We start from the raw sequence: 26,386 nt of genomic DNA on the forward strand, positions 1-26,386 counted from the left end.
AGAATAAAGTGTGTTGTCTTAGTTAATCTATTAACAATCACCCAAATTGAGTCTTTCTTATTAGGTGTCAAGGGAAAACATGTTACAAAATCCTTAGTAACTCGTTCCCATTTTCACTGAGGAATGGAAATAGGTTGCAGCAAACTAGATGACACTTGATGTTTTGGTTTTACCTGCTGACAAGTTAGACATTTAGATACAGATTCAATTATAGTTATTCTCTTACCTTCCCACCAATATCAGTTTTTCAGATCTTTATACATTTTACTTCCTTCTGGATGCATAGTCAAAAGATTATAATGAGCTTTAGAGATAATATATTCTTCTATTCTTCATCATATGGGTATACACACTAGACCCCGATAATATAAATATCTATCAAACTTGGTTTCAAAGTCTTTCATTTTATTTTTCCAATCTAAGACAAAGCAGTAAATTTATTTCGGCTAAGTGCGTCACCGACCACATTAGTCTTCCCAGATGATAGTCAATAATCACATTATAATCTTTTAAAAGCTCAATCCATCTCCTTTGTCTTAAATTCAATTCATTCTAAGTAAGCAGATATTTCAAACTCTTAGGATCTTTAAAAATATTACTTCGCTCACCATATAAGTAGTGACCTCAAATTTTCATATCGAACACCACAACTGCTAGCTCCAAGTCATGCTTCGGGTAATTTCATTCGTGTGTCTTTAGCTGCCTTGAAGAATAAGTTGCTACTTTAACTTATTGCATTAAAACACATCCCAAACCTTTATGGGATACATCATTGTAGATTACATAATCTTTACCTGATTCTGGTTGCATTAAAATTGGTGTCTTCATCAAAATATTTTTAAGTGTATCGAAGCTTTATTGGCAGTCCAAACAAATGGCACATCTTTCCTGAGTAGCTTAGTAAGTGGAGAAGCGATCATGGAAAAATTCTTCATGAATCTTCGATAATAATTGGCTAATCCCAAGAGGCTTCAAACCTTAGAAACATTCTTCAGAGTTTTCCACTCCACTATTGCTTGTACTTTCTTGGGATCTACTCTGATTCCCTCAACTAAAATCATGTGGCCCAGAAAAAAGACTCCTGATAAATAAAATTCCCATTTTGATAACTGAACATGTAACTTTTTATCCTGCAACGTCTGAAGTATAGTGTGAAGATGTGCGTCATGCTTCTCTTTATGCTTAGAATACACCAAAATATCATCAATGAACACAACCATAAACTGATCTAAATATGGCTAGAACACCCGATTCATTAAATCCATGAATGATGTTGGAGCATTAGACAATCCAAATTTGATAACCATAAACTCATAATGACCATATCGTGTTTTAAAAGTCATCTTCTGAATAACTTATTCTTTAATCTTTAACTGATGATATCCAGACCGAAGATCAATCTTTGAAATTAATGAAGCACCCTTGAGTTGATCAAATAGATTATCGATCCTCAAAAGAGGGTATTTGTTATTGTCCGTCACTTTATTCAACTGACGATAATCTATACATAGCCGCATTGATTCGTCTTTCTTTTAAACAAACAATAGTGGTACAACCCATGGAGATACACTCGGTCTAATAAAGCGTCAATCAAGTAACTCATGTATTTTCACCTTTAACTCTCTGATCTCGATTGGAGCCATCGAAATAGACGTGGTACCCGAAAAGTTGTCAATCTTAAACTTTATTTCTCGATTAGGAGGTAATCCATGTAACTCATCAGGAAATACATCTGGAAATTCCCAAACTATTGTAATATCCTCAAGTCGAGCTTCAGATGCCCGGGTATTAATCACATTTGCTACAAAAGTTATGCAGCCTTTTGACAACATCTTGGCTGCCATTAGCGTTGATATCACATAAGGCAATGATTTCACTTTTTCTCCAATTACTATTATCTCAGCTCCTTCTGTATCTTTTATAAATAATCACTTCATACAAAAATACACGCAACCATAATATCAAGATAACCAATCTATGCCCAATATAATCTCAAACTCGTCAAACTGTAACTCTATAAGATTCACTGGGAATACATCCCCTTTAATCTTTATCGGACAATTTCTATTAACTCGTGTAACTCTGGCACTATGACCCAGAGGATAGATAGCTATTAAATCATTGTCGATGGATTCGAGTGGAATACTTTTATTTTTAATTAATTATGAACTAACATAGGAATGCATAGAACCTGGATCAACCAAAACAAATACATGCTTATCATAAAGATAGAAAGTACCTGTTATGATCTCTGTATCATCATGATCTTCACTAGTCTTGATATTATAAATCCTGGATGGGGCACATACATCAGACTGAGAAGCCATCTCTGAATATCCCCTCCCTCTGCCTCTGCCTCTGTCTTAAACACCTCTCTGAGACACTGTCATTGATCGCTTTGTCTAATCATATCTCTCTCCTGCCATCAGATAGTCTCTCATATTATGTCCAGTGCCTCCACAATGAAAACAAGCTCCTAATAATGCTTTACATTCATCAGGATGATACTTTCCACACCAGTGACATAATGGGTACTGTCTTTAGGACTGAACTGATCTGCTACCTCCGTAGCTACTGTTTTTGACTGACGACCTTTTTCATTTTCCTCGGATCCACTACGACCAAAAGCACCACCCTCTAATTTATTCTGGTACTGATATCCCGAACCTTGACCACTTTTAGACTGGGACGAGGACGATACTCCTAATCTCTTTGATTGTCTCTTCTGATCAAACATAACTCTTTCAACCTGAGCCATTTCTAAATATTTAGCTTTATTTACCACTTCTTGAAAAGTTGTTAGATTTACAGTCAACAGATATTCTCTGGGCGAAGATGTCGAATAATTTTTTTGCATACGTCTCTCTCTGTGGGAACCATCTCCGAATCATAAAGAGCGAGCTTATTAAACTTGCACTCATATTCATAAACATGTTTGTTCACCTGAATCAGATTTAAAAAGTCTTGTTTCATCTTAATAATAAACTAATCCCCGATATATTTCTTCTGGAAAGCCTCTAGGAAAAACTGCCAAGTAATCTGATCTGGAGGGATGCGTGTCATAACATTAGTCCACCATATACATGCCTTAACTCGTAAAAATGAGACTAACCCCTCCTATCTTTCCTCATTAGAATGAAGACTTTCCAACATAATATTCACATTGTTCAACAACTAATTACCATTATCGGGCCTTCATTTGCTTCACCTTTAAATTCTACAGCTCCCAAACTTTTTAGTTCTTTCAGAACTGATATTCTTGGAGCTAGAGGCAGAGGAGGGTGAAGTTCTGCTGCTGGTTGATATCTTGCTAATATAACCTCAAGAGCTTGCAAGAAAGTCCCCTGATCTGGAGCTAACAATCACTGATGTGTCGGTGCTCCATGTTGTTAAAATCCATGCTCGACCTCATTACTACTCTCACTATCAGTTCACTCAGGAACCTCCTGTTCTGTAGGTCATCTAGAGCCCTCCGAATTCGACATCTAACGACATATACATAACATCATGTTAGTAAGGAGCAACATCATAAATAAAATCATCAAACTAGATCATATTAGTAATTTCGACATACTAGTGGTATGTACATATTTTTCACATAACACAGGTTCAATTTAGTCTAAGAATCGGCTAAACCTTAATCTATGATACCAATAAATGTAATACCCATAACCTGTATACATCTCAAAATACGAGAAATAGATATCAAATCAACTTAACAGACATTCACTGAATTGAAATGCTTAAAATTTTGTTCAATTTTTAAAACACTCTTATTTTACTTTAAAACTATTTTTCGAATCTCCTAATTTATAAATTAATATTTTGTCGTAGAAAATATATCTATTTATCAAATAATTATTTAATCATTTATTGTATTTTCATATGTCATTTAAAACATATATATATTATACTAATGCATAAATACTGCTAAAACTAAACTAAGCGGAATAAAATGGTTCTAGTTTACTATTATAGACCATTTAAAAGTAATATGATAAATAAAATATTGACATAACTACACATGCCACTATAAGTCAAAAGTAACATCGTAGATGTCTTACCGATACTGATGATATGTATTATTTCCAAAAAGATGCTCGGTAGGCTCCTCAATGCTCGTCTTATCTCTATCAAACCTACACATGAAAACATCAGGACACTAAGTTTAACTTATTGAGGCAGTAATAAGCTACGATGAGATAAAACATGAAAATGTCATAAATATAAATAAAATAATTTAAATAAAACATGAAACTGACAAACCAACTTATCCAATTCAATTTCCTCACTGTAACATGAAATTCATCTTATTTCATGAACTTATGAAATTCTGATAAACAATATCTGATAAGTTAAGTTAATCACAAAATGCTTTCTGTTAACTAAAAGCTATATAAAACTTTCATATTCATTTTCATAGCGCAATGCATATTTATGAGAACATAAGGTACGTGAGTAAGCTGCGCAATAGGCTTATCACGGAGCCACTCATAACTGAAACTGAGATTTGAAGCACTTCAGTGCAATCAGAACCTGTGCACCAACGGTGCTGATCATAGGGTACATGAATATACCATAGCTGAACCAATTTTTAATAAATGAAAATTAATCAATTAATGGCATGCCAAATGTATTGACTCTCATTGCAACATAAATGAGCTTATATACTATATTAAAATCATTTATAAATCCATGTCTGATAACTATAAAAGTTTAAAATTCACTATAATGAATATCATACTTAGGCAGTTCATACCCTAAATCATCCATAAAGATGACACAAAATATTATGGAAATATTCCATAATTAAACTTTATAAATCATATTGGAAAATAAAATAAGGTTGACTTATAGCAAATCGTCCTCGATCATAACGATTAAATAAATAAACTACAATCACCTTTGCCTCACTACCGAACCTTTTATGAGATATTTATAATCACGTGCTTTTCTCTTTTCTTTCTATTCGTTCAAATCGCTAGATTTATCATGATCTGACAATGTTATATAATAACATAACATATTCAAACTAAATGTTAGTATCAAACTAACATAATCTAAACTTAAAAATATAAAAGTCAATAAAATTGAAAATCAATACTTAATCGATATAACTAAATTATACTCTCATCATAAATTCAGAACTCTTCCAAATACTTACTAAATTTCATAAATATTTATTTCACCATCAACTTTTCAGCTTTTGTTAAATACATAATTAAGCCACTAATTTTACATTCTTTCTAAATTTCACCTCAACTTTTTCATTAAATTCATAATAGCCCTTCACCATTATGATCATTCGCCATTTATTACATAAAATTTCCAGCACCCTAATAAAATACTCAAATCAATACTCCAACATCTAAAAACTTATAATCAAGTTCCTATATTAGTGAGACCTTTCGAATTCCACCTTCAACATTACCAAACATGTAATTTGGTTCCAATAAACTTTGAAACTTAAAATTTCCAGCATTTAATTTATTAAAAATCAGCATCAAACCTTCAAAATATCAATTCTTGCAATAATGTCCCACTATTCTCAAAACTTGTTTATTAGCCCTTTTTCTTATTCAAATTGATCCAAATTGATCTCCAAATCACATAGAACACTTTTTATATTAATTCTAGACCATAGGAATTTTTTCAATAATTTTCCCCAATTTTCCCTAGTGGTCGAATCAATGCAATACTTTAGGGTAAACTTTTTGTTCATTTCCAATCATGAATTCAACTTTCTTACTTCAAATTCATGCAACACTAAACATCACAACATTAAATTAAACCAAAATCAACCAATCTCTTAAAACCCTAGGTATGGTAGAAAACTTTAGATCACTCTGTAATTGATTTTAAACATGACACAAGCTTGAAAATTAATCTCCAAGGTCAAAAAAATAAAAATACTTAATCAATTATTCAACACCACAAAGCCCTACATAAACCCTGACTTCTAATCTAAACACAAGCATCTTAACCATGCAATATTTATACTAAATGATAGAGAATTTCATGTAGATTAATTCTCTATCTAGTAGCTTAATCTAAAAATCAAGTGTATGACTTCAAAAATAAAATATAAAATCTTACCATGGTAGCTATGTATGTTTTGGCCAAAGAACGAGAAATGACTGAAAATATGTTGCTTATCTTGATTATTCTAGTATTTAATAGCTAAAACACTGGCATTTAACTAATATAATTGAATTTAAAATTCATTTCTTAAGAAATTTCATTTTAACTGTTAATGGACCTTAATAATTACCCAATGCAATTGCCATATTCTATATTAAAATATTCATTAGTCAAAGATGAATCAACTTGGCTTTGACTTTTCAATTTGGCCATACAATTTTTGAAAATTGCATTTTAGTCACTAATTTTCCACTGTTCCATCAAATCTAAAAATTACATTGTTTTTATACAAATTCCTTCAATATAAAATATGGAAATAATATTTCCAACCATATTCTAACATCCTTCAAATTTTCATAAAATTTCAGTTCGATCGATTATCCAATTTCAATATCAAAATTTATTGCTTTATAATTTTAACACAAATCTCACACCAAAAATCTGATTCGCACAGAAATCCTTGTTTTAGGCCAAACTATTTAACTTTTCAAACTTACATTTTTGGTCCCTAAACATTTAAAAGTTTATACTTTCGCTACTAAACTTTCAAAACTTACAATTTAGTCACTAATAAAAATTTGGGGTATTACAATTCCTTCCCCCTTAAGGAAAATTAGTCCTCAAATTTTCATACATAGCTAGGTATCTAAAATAAAAAGATGATAAAACTCTTTTTTCATGTCTTCTTCACGTTTCCAAGTTGTTTCCCCGACTTTATGGTTTTGCCAAAGAACTTTCACTAGTGGAATCATCTTGTTCCTTAGTTCTTTGACTACATGAGCTAAAATCTGAATTGGTTCTTCTTCATACGAAAAATATGGTTGAATCTCAATTTTCTCTGATGTAATCACTTGGGAAGGATCTAATCGATATCTTCGAAGAATCGATACATGAAACACATTAAGGATCTTATTCATTTCCAAAGGTAATGCTAACTAATAAGATGTCGTACCAACTATCTTGATAATCTCCTACAGGCCAATGAATCCTAGACTCAACTTTCCTTTATGCTCGAATCTCAAAACCTTTTTTCCACGGTGATACTTTAAGAAATACGTTTTCTTCCACTTCTTTGATCAGATCGGGACCAATTATGTCCCGATCCTTAAGCTAAACCAATTCAATGGCGTAAAAATTTTCCTTCCATTCAATGCTTTAAAAAGAGCCATCTTGATACTCGACTGATAATTGTTATTATAACCAAACTCTGCCAAAGGTAAATGCTTTTCCCATGATCATTTGAAATCAATAACACATGCCCTTAGTATGTCTTTAAGTATCTGAGTGGTTCACTATGATGACCAAGTGTGTTGTCTTAGTTAATCTATCACCAATAACTCAGATAGAGTCATTCTTATTGGTGTCAAGGGAAAACGTGTTACAAAATCCATAGTAACTTATTCCCACCTCCACTGAGGAATGGAAATAGGTTGTAACAAACCAAAAGGAACCTGATGTTATGCTTTTACCTGCTTAAAGGTTAGACATTTAGATATAAACTCATTTATAGTTCTTTTCATACCTGCCCCCAATATCGGCTTTTCAGATCTTTATACATTTTATTTCCCCATGGATGCATAGTCAAAAGACTATAATGACATTCAGAGAGAATATCTTTCTTTAATTCTTCATCATCGGGGTATACACACGCGATCACATCATAATCTTTTAAAAGCTCGATCCATCTTCTTTATCTTAGATTTAATTCCTTAAAGTAAGTAGATATTTCAAACTCTTATGATCTGTATAAATATAATATCTCTCACCATATAAGTATTGACATCAAATTTTCAAACCGAACACCACAATTTCTAGCTCCAAATCATGCATCGGGTAATTTTGTTCGTGTGTCTTTAGTTGCCTTGAAGCATAAGCTACCACTTTACCTTATTGCATTAAAACACATCCCAAACCATTATGGGATGCATAACTATAGATTATATAATCTTTCCTGATTTTGGTTGTATTAAAGCTAGTGCCTCCGCCATAATATTTTCAAACGTATCGAAGATTTCTTGGCTGTTTTCAGTCCATACAAATAGCACATCTTTCTTAAGTAGCTTAGTAAGCGGAGAAGCGATCATGGAAAAATTCTTCACGAATCTTCGATAATAATTGGCTAATCCCAAGAAGTTTTGAACCTCAGAAACATTCTTCATAGTTTTCCACTCCACTATTGCATGTACTTTCTACGTATCAAAGATTTCTTGGTTGTTTCAGTGAACCTCAGAAACATTCTTCATAGTTTTCCACTCCACTATTGCATGTACTTTCTTGAGATATACTTTGATTCCCTCAATAAATATTATGTGGCCTAGAAAAGCAACTTTTGATAACCATAATTCACATTTTGATAACTTAGCATATAAATTTTTATCCCACAACATCTGAAGTATAGTGCAAAGATGCACGTCGTGTTTCTCTTTAGTCTTTTAATACACCAAAATATCATCAATGAACACAACCATAAATTGATCAAATATATGAATAAAACACCCGATTCATTAAATCCATGAATGCTGTCGGAGCATTAGTTAATCCAAATGTCATAACCACAAACTCATAATGACCATATCGGGTTCTAAAAGTTGTCTTCGGAATTTCTTCTTCTTTAATCTTTAACTGATGACATCTAGACCAAAGATCAATCTTCAAAAATAATGAAGCACCCTCAGAAGAGGGTATTTGTTTCTTTACCTTCATTTTATTCAACTAACAGTAATCTATACATAGCCAAATTGTTTCGTCTTTCTTTTTAACAAACAATATTGGTTCACCCACGAAGATACACTCAGTCTAATACAGCCTCGGTCAAGTAACTCCTGTAGTTGCACCTTTAACTCTATGAACTCGGTTGGAGCCATCCTATATGGAGCCATCTAAAAAGGCATTGTACCCAAAAATATATCAATATTAAACTCTACTTCTCGATCAGGCAGTAATATGGGAAACTCATCAGGAAATACATCTGAAAATTGTCAAACTATTAGAATATCCTCTAGCTGAGCTTCAGATTTTTGAGTATCAATCATATTTGCTACAAAAATCATCCAGCCTTTTGACATCATATTGGTTTCCATCACCGCTGATGTACATTTGGGAAATGATTTTTATTTTTCTCTGATTACTATTATCTCGGTACCTTCTGCATCTTTTATAAATAATCACTTCATACGACAATCCACCCAACCATTATGTCGAGATAACCAATCCATGCCCAATATAATCTCAAACTCGTCAAACGGTAACTCTAAAAGATTCACCAGGAATACAACCCCTTGAATCTTTATCGATAATTTCTACTAACCCGTGTAACTCTGGCACTATGACCCAGCGGATTGATAGCTATCAAATCACTATTAATGGATTCTAAAGGAATACTTTTATTTTTAACTAATTCTGAACTAACATAGGAATGCGTAAAACCCGGATCAACCAAAACAAAAACAAGCTCATGATCCTACTTTGCATTCACTAGGATGATACTTTCCACACCCCTTACATAATGGGTATTGTCCATGGGACTAAATTGATCTACTAGCTCTGTAGCTACTGTCTGTGACTGACAGGATTTTTCCTTTGCCTCAGATCCTCTACGACAAGACCCTCTAATTTATTTTGGTACTGATATCCCAAACCTCGGCCACTTTTAGACTAGGATAAGGATGACGCTCCCAATCCCTTTGACTATCGCTTATGATCAAATATAATTCTTTCATCCTAAGCCATTTCTAAATCAATAGCTTTATTTGCTCTTCTTGAAAACTAGTTACATTCACAATCAGTAAAGTTCTCTCAATCAAGGGTGAATACACCAAATAAACTTTTGGCACGTCTCCCTTTGTGGGATCCAGGAGAACAAACTTGTTATGCTTCGGAGATGGTTCCCACAAAGGGAGACGTGTGCCAAAAGTCTTGGGGTATTCACCCTTGATTGAGAGAACTTTCATTGTAATACCCCAAATATCAGATCAATGACTTCATTGAAAAGATTTAAAATTGGAGGATTTAATTGAATAATGATAAAAGAGGAAATGATTGGAATAGTGTTTAAGAGCAATTTGTATAAATGAATTAATATAGAGGGTATTTTGATCTTTTAAGGATAAATAAATTTAAAATTTATCCCTTATTAGGAATTTAAGGAAACAAAAGGGGAAAGTAAAGCTAACATATTCATCTCTTTTTTTCTTCTTTCCCATGGAAGAACTATACTCCATAGCTCAAAGGTAAGATTTCATTTGGTTAGTTTTTTCTCTCATTTATGGTTAGTTTTGAATCATTGAGGATTATAGAGGCTAAAGGAGGTGTTAAATAAGATTAAAACTAAGAGATGGATGAGATAATTGCGATTGAAGAAAATGGGTTTTTTAAATGATATGTTAGTATATTAGTGTTTATTGATGATTATTAGTAGTTTTGACTTGTCAAAGTAGTAAATGATAGATTAGAAGCATTAGATGAGTTTAAAAACAAGTTAGAAATTAAGGTCTAATTTTTAGAATCAAATGATCTTGAGGGATACTAGATGTTTTAAGTAGCTAAATGAAGGAAAGCTAGTATGGAAGAGTAGATAAGAGTTTAATAGTATTCTTGGGAGTAAACACAAGGAAATTTACCAAAATTGGGTATATTTCGGGGTGAAAATGGAAAATTTGGGTATGTGTATCGATACTGATAGAACAATACAAATACTATAGGCTAAAATGGGATGAATTTGCTAAATAGTATCGATATTGATTCAATCAGTATTGATACCGTTCAAAACAAAATGCAAAAATGGTATCGATACCATAGCGTAGTATCGGTACCATAGTATGGTAGTATCAATACGATTCAAAAATTTGTAAGATAGGCTGATAATGTTGTAGAAAAGTGAATAATAGGTTCTATTGAGTAATGTTTAAGTGTAATTGTTAGTAAATATACTAACAATTGATATTGTAAATGTAATTAATTAATGCTTGAGTATATTAAAATCAAGCTCCCGAGTCAAGCAAAACAAAAGGCAAAGGCAAAGTACATGAGTAATCAACTTTGCGTCTTGGATATAATAGCGAGGTAATCCAGGTGAGTGCATTTAATTGTGTAACTATATGTTGTACTAATCATATATGTATGATTGTTTAATATGTATGTGGTGATTACCAAATAGGCACTAAGTGTGAATTCTACGAAATTCATCTTATGTGGATGAATAACCGTTTCAGCAGTAAGTGTGCATTCCACGGAATTCATCCTATGTGGATGAATAACCGTTTTAGCACTAAGTGTGCATTTCACATAATTCATCCTATGTTAATGAATAACCGTACATGCACTATGTGTGCAAATCCACGAAATTCATCATGAGTTGATGAATAACTATACATGCACTATGTGTGCAAATCCACAGAATTCATCATAAGTTGATGAATAATCGTAGAGGCACTATGTGTGCAAATCCACAAAATTCATCATAAGTTGATGAATAACCGTAAAGGCACTATGTGTGCAAATCCACAAAATTCATCATGAGTTGATGAATAACCGTACAGGCACGATGTGTGCAACCCACTGAATTCATCATGAGTTGATGAACTACCGTATAAGCACTACTTGTGCATCTTAATAAATGAACATGAATAGGAAATTGATAAATTACCATGTTAGCATTAAGAGTATAAATGTATAAGGTTTATAATTAATTATAAATAGTTAATTGATATTATAAATAATTATTAGAGTAGAAACTAGTCCAAAATAAAAGATTAATGACCTAGCCGTGCATTTGACAGAAAGGTGTCAATCATGCCAGTTAGACAAAAGGTTAAATGCCTTTGAGTAAAAGATTAGATGGATAGAAATGCATAATGGTGTATAAAAGGTATAAAAGGATGTCATAAATGAAATGTATAATGGTGTATAAAAGGCATGAAAGGATGCCATAAATGAAATGTATCATGGTGTCTAAAAGGCATGAAAGGATATATAAATAAAATTAATAAATAATTACTAAAGAATAATAGGAAAAACGTACAGAAAAAAAAGTATGTTGGATATACTAAGAATGGTTACGATGATAGTGTGAAAGGAATTTGGTTTAAATAATAAGGACTTATCTAATCCTTATGGATGATACGAAGTAGTTCGAAAATAAATAAGCATGATATACTTATGTATATAGAAATGTTTCTTTACAATTTTATGTCTCGCTAAATAAGTATTTAACATGTGTTGATTTCACGTGTAGGTCAAAGAAGAGATTAGCCGAGTAGTGAGTGCAGCAGTAGTATCAGATATCATCAATTAAGGTTGACCCTCATCAATAATGGTAGGATAATCATGTTTTTTTGAACAATTGCTGGCATGTAATCGAATTTAAAGAAAAATGCTCTTGAATGTATATAAAGTGGAATTTTAGTAGTGTATTTCGATGGTTGTTTTATGATGTATTTAAATGTTTTAATTTAAATTTTTGAAACAAACATTTAAGGGTTTTTAAAAGCAATATTATTTTATATCTCGTATATGGAAAGATATACGGGATATGGGTTTACATTCATATTCATTTTCATAGCCCAATGTATATTTATGAGAACACAAGGTACGTGAGTAAGATGCACACTAGGCACATCACGATGCCACTCATAACTGAAATTGAGATTTGATGCACTTCAGTGCAATCATAACTTGTACACTGACGGTGTTGATCATAGGGTACACAAATGTAACATAGTTGAACTGATATCTAATAATTCAAAAGTACTCAACTAATGGAATACGAAATGTACTATAACTCTCACTGCAACATACAATGGGCTTATATACCACAAAAAAACATTTATAAATCAAGTCTGATAGCTGTAAAAGTTTAAAATTCACTATAACAAATATCATACTTGGACAGTTCATACACTAAATCATCCATAAAGCTGTCATAAAATATTATGGAAATATTCCATAATTTAACTATATAAATCATAATAGAAAATAAAATGAGGTTGACTTATCATAAGTCGTCCTCGATCATAATAATTAAATAAATAAACTGCACTCGCTTTTGCCTCACTACCGAATCTTTTACAAGGTATTTCTAATCATGTGTTTTTTCCTTTACTTTCAAATCACTCGGATCGCTCGATTTATCTTGATCTGACAACGTTATATAATAACATGACATATTTAAACTATATGTTAGTATCGAACATAATCTAAACTTAGAATTATAAAAGTCTATAAAATTGAAAAACATTAATCAAAATAACTAAATTATACTCTCATCATAACTTCAAACCACTTAGAAATACTTACTAAATTTCATAAATATTTATTTCACCATCAACTTTTCAACTTTTGCTAAATACATAATTAAGTCAATAATTTTGAATTCTTTCTAAAATTCACCTCAACTTTTTCATTAAATTCATTATACCCTTTCACCATTATGACCATTTCCCATTTATTACATAATATTTCCATCACCCTAATAAAATACTCAAATCAATACTCCAAAATTTAAATGCTTATAATTAAGTCCCTACATTATGAGACCTATCAAATTCCACCTTCAACTTTACCAAACTTGTAATTTGGTTTTAATGAACTTTGAAACTTAAAATTTCCCGCATTTAAATTATTAAAAACAGCATTAAACCTTTCAAATATAAATTCTTGCAATAATGTCCCACTATTCTCAAAACTTGTTTATTAGCCCTTTTTCTTATTCAAATTGATCCAAATTGATCTCCAAATCACATAGAACACTTCTAATATCCATTATATACCATAAGAAGTTTTTCAATATTTTTCTCCTGATTTTCTCTAGTGGTTAAATCTATAAAAATACTTTAGGACAAACTTTTTGTTCAATTTCAATTATGAATTCAACTTTCTTACTTCAAATTCATGCTATACTAAACATCACAACATCAAATCGAACCAAAATCAACCAATCTCCTAAAACCTTGGTTATGGTTGCATACTTTAGATCACTCTACAATTGATTTTAAATATCACACAAGCTTGAAAATTAATCTCCAACATTAAAAACATAAAAATCCATAATCAATTATTCAAAACCATAAAACCCTACATAAACCCTAACTTCCAATCTCAACACACAAGCATCTTACCATGCAATATTTATACCAAATGATAGAGAATGTCAGGTAGATTAATTCTCTATCTAATAACTTAATTAAAAAATCAAATCTATGACTTCAAAAAACAAAAATAAAATCTTACCTTGGCAGCTATGTATGTTTCGGCCAAAGGAAGAGAAATGACTGAAAATATGTTGCTTATCTTGATTATTCTAGTATTTAATGGCTAATACACTTGGCATTTAACTAATATAATTGAATTTAAAAATCAATTCTTAAGAAATTTCATTTTTACCATTAATGAACCTTAATAATTACCAAATGTCATTGCCCTATTCTACATTAAAATTTTCCTTGGTCAAAGATGAATCAAATTGGCTTTAACTTTTCACTTTGGTAATGCAATTTTCAAAAATTGCATTTTAGTCATTAATTTTCCGCCATTCGACCAAATCTGAAAATTACACTATTCTAAGCCAAATTTCTTTAATCTAAAATATGGGAATAATGTCTCCAGCCATATTCTAGCATCCTTCAAATTTTCGTAAAATTCCAGTTCGATCTGATTATCATATTTCAATACCGAACTTTATCACTTTATAGTTTTTAACACAAATCCCGCACCGAAAATTTGATTCCCACAGAAATCATTTTTTTAGGCCAAACTATTCGTTCGTGGGATATAATATATAACTTTTAAAATTACATTTTGAAACTATCGAGATAGGTACTCCATGTAGTCGTGTTATCTCTCTAATACACAAATTAGCATACTTGTATATTCAGTAATCCTCTCGAACAAGAATAAAGTGTGTTGTCTTAGTTAATCTATCAACAATTACCCAGATCGATTTTTTCTTATTAGGTGTCAAGGGAAAACATGTTACAAAATCCATAGTAACTCGTTCTTATTTCCACTGAGTAATGAAAATAGGTTGCAACAAACCAGATGGCACCTGATGTTCTGCTTTTACCTACTGATAGGTTAGAAATTTAGATACAAACTCAGTTATAGTTCTTTTCATTCCTGCCCACCAATATCGACTTTTCAAATCTTGATACATTTTATTTCCTCTTCGATTCATAGTCAAAAGACTATAATGAGCTTCGAGAGAAAATCTTTCTTCAATTCTTCATCATCGGGGTATACCCACTCAACCCCGATAATATAAACATACATCATACTTTTTCTAAATACATAATTAAGCCAAAAGAAGAGAAATGGCTTAAAGTATGTTGTTAATCTTGATTATTCTAGAATTAATAGATAATACACTGGGCACTTAACTAATATAATTTCATTTACATATTCTCTATTAAAATATTCCTTGGTCAAATATGAAATAACTTGGCTTTGACTTTTAGCTTTGGCCATGCAATTTTTAAAAATTGCATTTTAGTCACTAATTTTCCACTATTCGACCAAATATGAAAATCACACTGTTTTGAGTCAAATTTCTTTAATCTAAAATATGGAGATAATATTTTCAACCATATTCTAACATCCTTCAAATATTTCGTAAAATTTTGGTTCGATCCGATTATCCAATTTCAATACCGAACTTTATCACTTTCTAGCTTTTAACACAATCTTGCACTGAAAATCTTACTCCCACCTAAATCCTTTTTTATGCAAAATATTCATTTATGTGCTAAAATATATAAATTTTCAAAATTACATTATTACTCCCTAAACTTTTATAAGTTTACACTTTAGCTACCAAACTTTCAAAACTTACACATTTTAGTCACTAATAAAAATTTGGGTATTAGAATTTATCCTCGAATTTTTCATAAATATCTAGGTATTTGAAACAAAAAGATGATAAAACTTTTTTTCATGTCTTTTTTTCGTTCCCGAGTTGCTTTCTCGACTTTATGGGTTCACCAAAGAACTTTCACTAGTGGGATTGTTTTGTTCCTTAGTTCTTTGCCTCCATGAGCTAAAATATTAAATGGTTCTTATTCATACGATAAAATCGGATGAATCTCAATTTCCTCCGGTGTAATCACATGGGAAGGATCTGATTGATATCTCCAAAGCATCGATACATGAAACGTATTATGGAAGTTATCCATTTCTGGAGGTAATGCTAATTGATAAGCTACCGGCCCAACTCCTTTGATAATCTCATATGGGCCAATGAATCTTGGACTCGACTTTCCTTTACGTCTGAATCTCAAAACCTTTTTTCACGGTGATACTTTAAGAAATACTTTATCACTTTCTTGAAATTCAATCTCCTTTTCTTCAAATCGGCATTGGAGTTCTATTTGTCAATATCTATATTGAGATTATCTTGGATAATCTTGACTTTTTCTTCCATTTCTTTGATCAGATCGGGACAAATTATGTCTCGATCCTTTACATCAAACCAATTTAATGGCATACGATCTTTACATCCATACAATGCTTCAAAAGGAGCTATCTTGATACTCGATTGATACTTGTTATTATAAGTAAACTCTGCCAAATCTAAATTCTTTTCCCATAACCCTTTGAAATCAATAACACATGCCCTTAGCATGTTTTCAAGTATTTAAATGGTTTGCTCTAATTGACCATTTGTTTGAGGATGATAAGATGTGTTGAAATCCAGTTCACTTCCCAAGGCTTTATTAAGAGACTTCAAAATTCTCGAAGTAAATCTCAAGTCTCCTTCAGAAACTATCGAGACATGTACTCTATGAACTCATACTATCTCTCTGATACACGAATTATCATACTTTTCTATTGAATAATCCTCTCGAATATGAATAAAATGTGTTGTCTTAGTTAATCTATCAACAATCACTCAGATCGAGTCTTTCTTACTAGGTGTCAAGGGAAAACCTATTACAAAATCCATAGTAACTCGTTCCCATTTCCACTGAGGAATGGAAATAGGTTGCAGCAAACAAGATGTCACATGATGTTCTATTTTTACTTACTGACAGGTTAGACATTTAGATACAAACTCAATTATAGTTCTTTTCATACCTTCCCACCAATATCGATTTTTCAGATCCTGACACATTTTAATTCCTCCTGGATGCATAGTCAAAAGACCATAATGAGCGTCAAAGAGAATATATTTATTCAATTCTTCATCATTGAGGTATACACACTAGACACCAATAATATAAACATCTATCAGACTTGATTTCAAAGTCTGTCCTTTCATTTTTCCTTATCTTTCCAACCCTTTCTAAATATCTTTTATCTTTTCTTTGTAGATCTTTAATTCGATCTAGTAGGGCGGTTCTCAATTTCAATTCTTTTTTTGGATAATATTGATTTACACTCAATTTCAATTCTACAATAAGTGTACCATATTTTTCTCTGATAATCGTACATCCAACTTTGTCAAAGCAGAAAATGTCTTTCGGCTAAGTATATCAGGTACCACATTAGCCTTCCCAGGATGGTATCATAATCTTTTAAAACCTCGATCCATCTCCTTTGTCTTAGATTCAATTCCATTTGAGTAAGCAAATATTTCAAATTCTTATGATCTGTATAAATATAATATCTCTCACCATATAAGTAGTGATGCCAAATTTTTAATGCAAACACCAAATTTTAACTAATTCGAGCTAACATAGGAATGAGTTAAACTCGTATCAACCAAAACAAATACAGGCTCGTCATAAAGATAGAAAGTACATGTTATGATCTTTGGATCATCCTGGTCTTCACTAGTCTTGATATTATAATTCCTGGCTGGGGCACGTACATTAGACTGAGAAGTCGTCTCTGAATATCCCCACCCTATGCCTCTGGCTCAACCACCTCTCTAAGACACTACCAGTAATTGCTCTGCCTAAACAAATCTCTCTCCTATCATCAGACAATCTATCATATAATGTCTAGTGTCCATAATGAAAACAATCTCCTAGTCCTACTTTACATTCACGAGGATGATACTTTCCACACCGCTGACACAATGGGTATTATCCCTTGGAATGAACTGATTTGATAGCTTCGTAGCTGCTGTCTATGACTGCTGACCTTTTTCCTTTACCACAAATCCTCTACGACCAGAAGCACTACGCTCTAATTTATTATGGTATTGATATCCCAAACCTTAACAACTTTTAGACTGTGACAAGGATAATGCTCCTTTTTCTTACATGTTTTTAATCACATACAATGCTTCTAATCTCTTATTTTCTTCTTTGACAAGTCAAATATACTAGTAAACCTCAATAAAACTCACATATCAACATATCATTCAAAAACCTATTTTCTTCAATCTCAAATAAATCATCCATCTCTTAGTTTTAATCCTATTTATCCATTCATTAAGCCTCTATAACACACAAGGTTTCAAGAACAATGTAAAAACGAAAGGAAAAGCTAGCTATATGAAGCCTTACCTTTTGCTATGGAAGAAAACACTTACACGAGAAAGAAAAAGAGAATATAACTTAGTGTATTTTTTATTTTCCCCTTTTCCCCTTACTTTAATACCCTAATTAAAATGAATTTTAAATTCATTTCACTTTAAAGGACCAAAATACCCTTTCATTTCTCCATTCTTTCTAATTGGTCTTAATTAAATCATTTCTTATACTTTACCATTTATTCAATTAAATCCTCCAAATTTTAAATCCTTTCAAAATAGTCACTGACCTAATATTTGGGTATTACAAAGATGAATCAACTTGACTTTAACTTTTTACTTTGGCCATATAATTTTCAAAAATTACATTTTAATCATTAATTTTCCACCATTCGACCAAATCTGAAAATTACAATTTTCTAAGCTAAATTTCTTTAATCTAAAATATGGGAATAATGTTTCCAACCATATCCTAGCATCCTTTAATTTCTCGTAAAATTCTAGTTTGATCCGATTATCATATTTCAATACCAAACTTTATCACTTTATATTTTTAAACACAAATCCCGCACTGAAAATTTGATTCCCACAGAAATCCTTGTTTTAGGCCAAACTATTCATTTACGGGCTAAAATATTGAACTTTTCAAAAATATATTTTGAAACTATCGAGACAGGTACTCCATGTAGTCGTACTATCTCTTTGATACACAAATTAACATACTTGTCTATTGAGTTTTTCTTATTAGGTGTCAAGGGCAAACCTGTTAAAAATCCATTGTAACTCGTTCTTATTTCCACTGAGGAATGGAAATAGGTTGCAGCAAATCAGTTGCACCTAATGTTCTGCTTTTGCCTGTTAATAGGTTAGACATTTAGATACAAACTCAGTTATAGTTTTTTTCATCCCTGCCCATCAATAGCGGCTTTTCAGATCTTGATACATTTTATTTCCTCTTGGATGCAGAGTCAAAAGAACAAAATGAGCTTTCAAGAGAATATCTTTCTTCAATTCTTCATCATCGGGGTATACACACTCAACCCGATAAAATAAACATCCATAATACTTGATTTCAAAGTCTTTCCTTTCATTCTTCCTTATCTGTCTAATCCTTTCTAAACATTTTTTATCTTTACTTGGTATATCTTTAATTCGATCTAATAGGGCGGGTCTCAATCTCAATTTTACAATAAGTGCACCATCCCTTTTCACTGATAATCGAACATCCAACGCTCTCAAAGCAGCAAATGTCTTTTAGTTAAGTGCATCAGCTACCATATTAGCCTTCCCAGGATGGCAGTCAGTAATCACATCATAATCTTATAAAAAGCTTGATGCATCTCTTTGTCTTAGATTCAATTCCTTTTGAGTAAGCAGATATTTCAAACTCTTATGATCTCTATAAATATAACATCGCTCACTATATAAGTAGTGATGCCAAATTTTCAAAGCGAGCACCACAACTTCTAGCTCCAAATCATGCATTTGGTAATTCCATTCGTGTGTATTTAGCTACATTGAAGCATAAGCTAAACTTTACCTTCTTGCATTAAAACACATCCCAAACCATTATGGGATGCATAATTGTATATTACATAATATTTGCCTAACTATGGTTGCATTAAAACTGGTGCCTCTGTTAGAAACTTTTTACGCATATCAAAGCATTCTTGGCACTTTTCATCCTAGACAAATGGCACATCTTTCCTAAGTAGCTTAGTAAGTGGAGAAGCAATCATGGAAAAATTCTTCACAAATCTTTCATAATAATCGGCTAATTCCAAGAAGCTTCGAACCTTAGAAACATTCTTCAGAGTTTTCCACTCCACTATTTCTTGTACTTTCTTAGGATCTAGTCTGATTTTCTCAACTGAAATCACGTGGCCAAGAAAAATAACTTCTAATAACCAAATTCACATTTTGATAACTTAGCATATAACATTTTATCCCACGACATCTAAAGTATAGTGTGAAAATGCGTGTAATGCTTCTCCTTAGTCTTAGAATACAGCAAAATATCGTCAATGAACACAACCACAAACTGATCCAAATATGGATGAAACATCCGGTTCATTAAATCCTTGAATGTTGCTGGAGCATTAGTCAATCCAAACGGCATAACCATAAACTCATAATGACCATATCAGGTTCTAAAAGCCGTCTTCGGAATATCTTCTTCTTTAATTTTTAACGATGATATACATACTGAATATCGATTTTCAAAAATATTAAAGTAGCCTTGAGCTGATCAAACAGATCATCAATCCTCGGAAGAGGGTATTTATTCTTTACTATCACTTTATTCAACTGATGGTAGTATATACATTATCACATTAATCCATCTTTCTTTTTTAAAAAAACAATATTGGTGCACCCTAGAGAGATACACTCAGTCTAATAAAGCCTCAATCAAGTAATTCTTATAGTTGCACCTTTAACACTCTAAGCTCGGTTGGAGCCATCCTTATGGAGCCATCGAAATAGGCGTTGTACCCGAAAAGATATCAATCATAAACTCTACTTTGGATCATAATGTAATTTGAGTAACTCATCAATAAATACATCTAGATATTCCCAAACTATCAAAATATCCTCTAGTCGAGCTTCAAATGTCCGAGTATCAATAAAATTTGCCACAAAAGATGTGCAGCTTTTTGACATCATCTTGGTTACCTTCAACGCTAAAATCACATTGGGCAATGATTTCACTTTTCTCTGATTATTATTATCTCGGTACTATCTCTATCTTTTTATAAATAATCGCTTCATACGAAAATCCACCCAACCATAATGTCGAGATAACCAATCCATGCCCAATATAATCTCGAACTCCTCAAACAGTAACTCCATAAGATTCACATGGAATACAACCCCTTGAATCTTTATCGGACAATTTCTACTAACTCGTGTAACTCTGACACTATGACCTAACGAATTGATAGCTATCATATCACTATTGATGGATTCTAACAAAATATTTTTTTAACTAATTTCAAACTAGCATAGGAATACATAGAACCTGGATCAACCAAAACAAATACATTCTCATCATAAAGATAGAAAGTACCATCTATGATCTCTGGATAATCATGATCTTCACTAGTCTTGATATTATAAATCCTGGGTGGGGCACGTACATCGGAATGATAAGCCGCCTCTGAATATCCCCTCCCTCTGCCACTGCCTCAACCACAACTCTTAGACACTACCATTGATCGCTCTGTCTAAACATATCTCTCTCCTGCATCAGACAGTGTCTCATATAATGTTAAGTTTCTTCATAACGAAAATAAGCTCATTATCCTGCTTTGCATTCACCAGGATAATACTTTCCACATTGCTGACATAATAGGTAATGTTATTGGGAATGAACAAATTTGCTAGCTCCATTGATGTTGTCTGTGACTAAAGACCTTTTTCCTCTACCTTGGATACTCTACGACCAGAAGCACGACCCTTCATTTATTTTGGTACTGATATCCCAAACCTCAACCACTTTTAGAATGGGACGAGGACGATGATCCTAATCTCTTTGATTGTCACTTCTGATCAAACATAATTCTTTCATCCTCAATCATTTCTAAATATTTAGCTTTATTTACCACTTTTAGAAAAGTGGTTAGATTTTCAGTCAACAAAAGTTCTCTAACTTGAGGGAGAATACCTCGAATAAACTTTTGGCATACGTCTCTCTCTGTGGGAACCATCTCTTAAGAATAACGAGTGAGCTTATTAAACTCGTACTCATATTCATAAATAGGTCGGTTCCCCTTAATTTGATTGAAAAAGTCTTGTTTCATATTCATATTAAATTGCTCCCCGATATATTTCTTCTGTAAAGCCTCTACGAAAAACAACCAAGTAATTTGATATGGAGGGACGTGTCGTAACATTAATTCACCATATATGAGCCTCACCTCGTAACAATTAGACTACCCCCTCTAATCTTTCCTCACTAGAACAGTGGAGACTATCCATCATAATCTTCACGTCATTCAACCATAAATCTTCCACTACTGAGCCTTCATTTGCTTCACCTTTAAATTCTACAGCTCTAAAACTATTTAATTCTTTAGGAACTAATATTATTGGAGCTGGAGGAGGAGGTGGAGATGGAGGAGGGTGAGGTGCTGCTGCTGTCTGATATCTCGCCAATAACCTCAAGAGCTTGTAAGAAAGTATCCTAATATGGAGTTGATACTCCCTGATGTGTCGATGCTCCCTGCTGTTGAGGTTCATGCTCAACCTCATTACTGCTTCCACTATCAGTTCCCTTAGGAACATCCTATTCATTAGCTCTTCTAAAGCCCTATGAATTTTACATCTAACCACAGATACATAACATCACATTAGTAAGGAGTAGCATCATAAATAAAATCACCAAACTATATCAGATCGGTAATTTAACATAGTAGTGGAAAGTACATATTTCTGACATAACACATGTTCGGTTTAGGCTGAAAATCGGCTAAACTTGACTCTCTGATACCAATAAATGTAATACTCATAACTCATATACATCTCGAAATACAAGTCATAGATATCACGTCAACTTAACAAACATTTGTTGAATTAAAATGCTTAAAATTTTGTTCCATTTTTAAAACACTCTTATTATACTTTAAAACTATTTTTCGAATATCCTAATTTATAAATTAATACCTTGTCATAGAAAATAAATATATTTCTCAAATAGTGATTAAATCGTTTATTTTATTTTCATAAGTCATTTAATATATATATATATATATATATATATATATATATCAACTCATGCATAAATACTAATATAACTAATCTAAGCAAAATAAAATGGTCATAGTTTACTATTATAGACCATTTAAAAGTAAATTCGATAAATAAAATACTGACATAATTATACATGACACTAAAAGTCAAAAGTAACATCGTATATATGTTATTGATACTGATGATAAGTATGATTTCCAAAAATAATGCTCTACAGGCTCCTCATTGTTCATTCTTATCTCTATCAGAACCTACACATGAAAATAATCACGAGCTGAGTATAACTTAGTGAGGCAATAATAAGCTATGGTGAGATAAAACATGAAAATGTCATAAATATAAATAAAATAATTTAAATAAAACATTTAACTGACAAACCAACTTATCCAATTCAATTTCCTCACTGTAACCTGAAATTCATCTTATTTCATGAACTTATGAAATTCTGATATACAATATCTGATAAGTAATCATAACATGTTTTCTATCAACTGAAAACTATACAAAACTTTCATATTCATTTTCATAGCCCAATGCATATTTATGAGAACACAAGGTACGTAAGTAATTTGTGCACTAGGTACATCACAGTGCTATTCACAATTGAAACTGAGATATGATGCACTTCACTGCAATCATAACATGTGCACCAACTGTGTTGATCATAGGTTACACGAATGTACCATAGCTGAACTGATATATGATAACTGAAAAGTACTCAACTAATAGCATGTCAAATGTACCTACGGCTCTCAATGCAACATACAATGGGCTTATATACCACAACAAAATCATTTATAAATCAACTTCTGATAATTGTAAAAGTTTTAAATTCACGATAATGAATATCATACTTGGGCAGTTCATACCCTAAATCATCCATAAAGCTGACTTAAAATTGTTAGAGTATGCCCAAAGACCAATCATATGGTGATTGTAATAATACATTTATTTACCGATTTTATTGAATAAAGTCATTGCCACTATTACTTTTATTTATATGTTTGTGTTTAACATAAACTGAAAGATAATAAAGTCCATATAATAACATTATTATTAAAAGATCCATAGTCAAGTATTATTATGGGCATAGACAAAAATAATATGCTTAAGACTAACATGTTATTGATTGATGACAACGAGTTGTCATTGACATAGAGATGTCATAATTGATACATGATTATATTATTAGAGAACAATGTATTAGATTGAGCCACCATGAGCATATGTCTTGGATTATTATGTAACGGTCATAACATTGCTCATGGTGATGACTATATGTATGATCCTCAGACTTGAGATCAATGTTATCCCAATATATATTGTTGTATGTTTTGATACAGTTAAACATGCTCCGTAACTGGTAGCACTATGAAAACTATTATTGAATATATCTCGATATATGTAGTGGGGTGTGTATGATTAAGATATGATTTGTCCTTCCTACATAATAGGAAATATATCACACGCCACTTGATTGAGTGACACTAGAAATGCATGGCCATGCTCTAATAAGTTGATATGAGATATCAAAAATTATTCGTTAATTATAGTCTACTCTAGATATCAAGAAACAATATATGGGCTAAACGAGTGTGACTATTCCAAGATTTGTGCATATTCTAGATATAAAGGACAAAAGGGTGTAATACATAAAAGAGTTAATCACAAAGATGATATGTAGAATCATAATTTCTTGTAACTTAGGTGACAATGATATATTGCTAGATGTCACTCATTGTATGTAATATTAGAATTGTTCTAATAATTACTACTAACGTTACAAGAACCTACAGGGTCACACCCTAGGATTGAAATGAGCAAAGATGTACAATTTATTGTATGTTACTAAAATATATATAGAGTTAATATATGTATATTTGATATGCATATGATTTTAATTATCTTGAATATAGTAAGTAAACATTAAAAGAATGTAATTTTGATTACAACTCTTTTAATCGATATACTTAATTCGGAATAATTAAATAAGAGTTTAAATAAACGTTAAAGATTGTAATTCATATTATAAGTCTTTAATGGATATTTAATTTTAATTAATTAAATAAGATTTTAATTAATTTGAAATAACTTAAAATCCCTAATATGTTAGAGTAACCGATATATATTTAAAGTGAGGTAAGGTCAAGCAGCCACTTCTTCTTCAGCCGTTTTTCTCAAAATTGTTTTTGGAAAAAGAAATTTTGCTCTCAATCGGGTGAACTAAGTAGAGGCCGAGATGTGTTTTCGTGGAGGCTTACGATTTGAACTGTTCCTGATCACCAATAGTCGCTGCCACCTTTGCATTTTTTCAAGGAAACCATTGTAAGTATTGGCATCATTTCCTCCCGATTTTAGTTTTTCATTCTTGGATCGCTGGTGAGACCGTCGAGTTTTGTTTCCATTGCACCATGGGGTGCGCCAACGATCCTAAGAAAAATATTATGGAAATATTCCATAATTAAACTTTATAAATCATATTGGAAATAAAATGAGGTTAACTTATCGTAAGTCATCTTCAATCATAATAATTAAATAAATAAAATGCACTCACCTTTGCCTCACTATCAAACCTTTTACGAGATATTTCTAATAACTTGCTTTTACATTTTTAGATTGCTAGATTTATCGTGATCTGACAACGTTATATAATAACATAACATATTCAAACTATATGTTAGTATAGAACTAACATAATATAAACTTAAAAATATAAAAGTCTATAAATTGAAAATCAATACTTAATCGATATAACTAAATTTTACTCCCATCATAAACTCAAACCTCTTGCAAATACTTACTAAATTTCATAAATATTTACTTTACCATCAACTTTTCAGCTTTTGTTAAATACATAATTAAGCCACTAATTTTGAATTCTTTCTAAAATTCACCTCAACTTTTTCATTAAATTCATAATAGTCTTTCACCATTATGATCATTTTCCATTTACTACATAAACTTTCCAGCACCTTAATAAAATATTCAAATCAATACTCCAACATTTAAAAATGTATAATCAAGTCCCTATATTAGTGTGACCTTTCGAATTCCACCTTCAACTTTAGAAAACATGCAATTTGGTTC

General features: G+C 31.7%; 1 protein-coding gene across 1 annotated transcript; it reads right to left on the reverse strand.

Moving 5' to 3' along the window:
* Nucleotides 1-1,355: 1,355 nt before the first annotated feature.
* LOC120132510 lies at nt 1,356-2,327 on the reverse strand. Its single transcript, XM_039149250.1, has 3 exons — nt 2,240-2,327; nt 1,614-1,915; nt 1,356-1,529 (listed from the first exon to the last, which is right to left on the reverse strand). The coding sequence occupies exons 1-3, from the start codon at nt 2,325-2,327 to the stop codon at nt 1,356-1,358; spliced, it is 564 nt and encodes a 187-aa protein (XP_039005181.1).
* Between the last annotated feature and the right edge of the window lie 24,059 nt (nt 2,328-26,386).

The sequence above is a fragment of the Hibiscus syriacus genome, unplaced genomic scaffold (assembly GCF_006381635.1).
Source record: "Hibiscus syriacus cultivar Baekdansim isolate YM2019G1 unplaced genomic scaffold, ASM638163v2 tig00001728_pilon, whole genome shotgun sequence".
Taxonomy (NCBI): Eukaryota; Viridiplantae; Streptophyta; class Magnoliopsida; order Malvales; family Malvaceae; genus Hibiscus; species Hibiscus syriacus.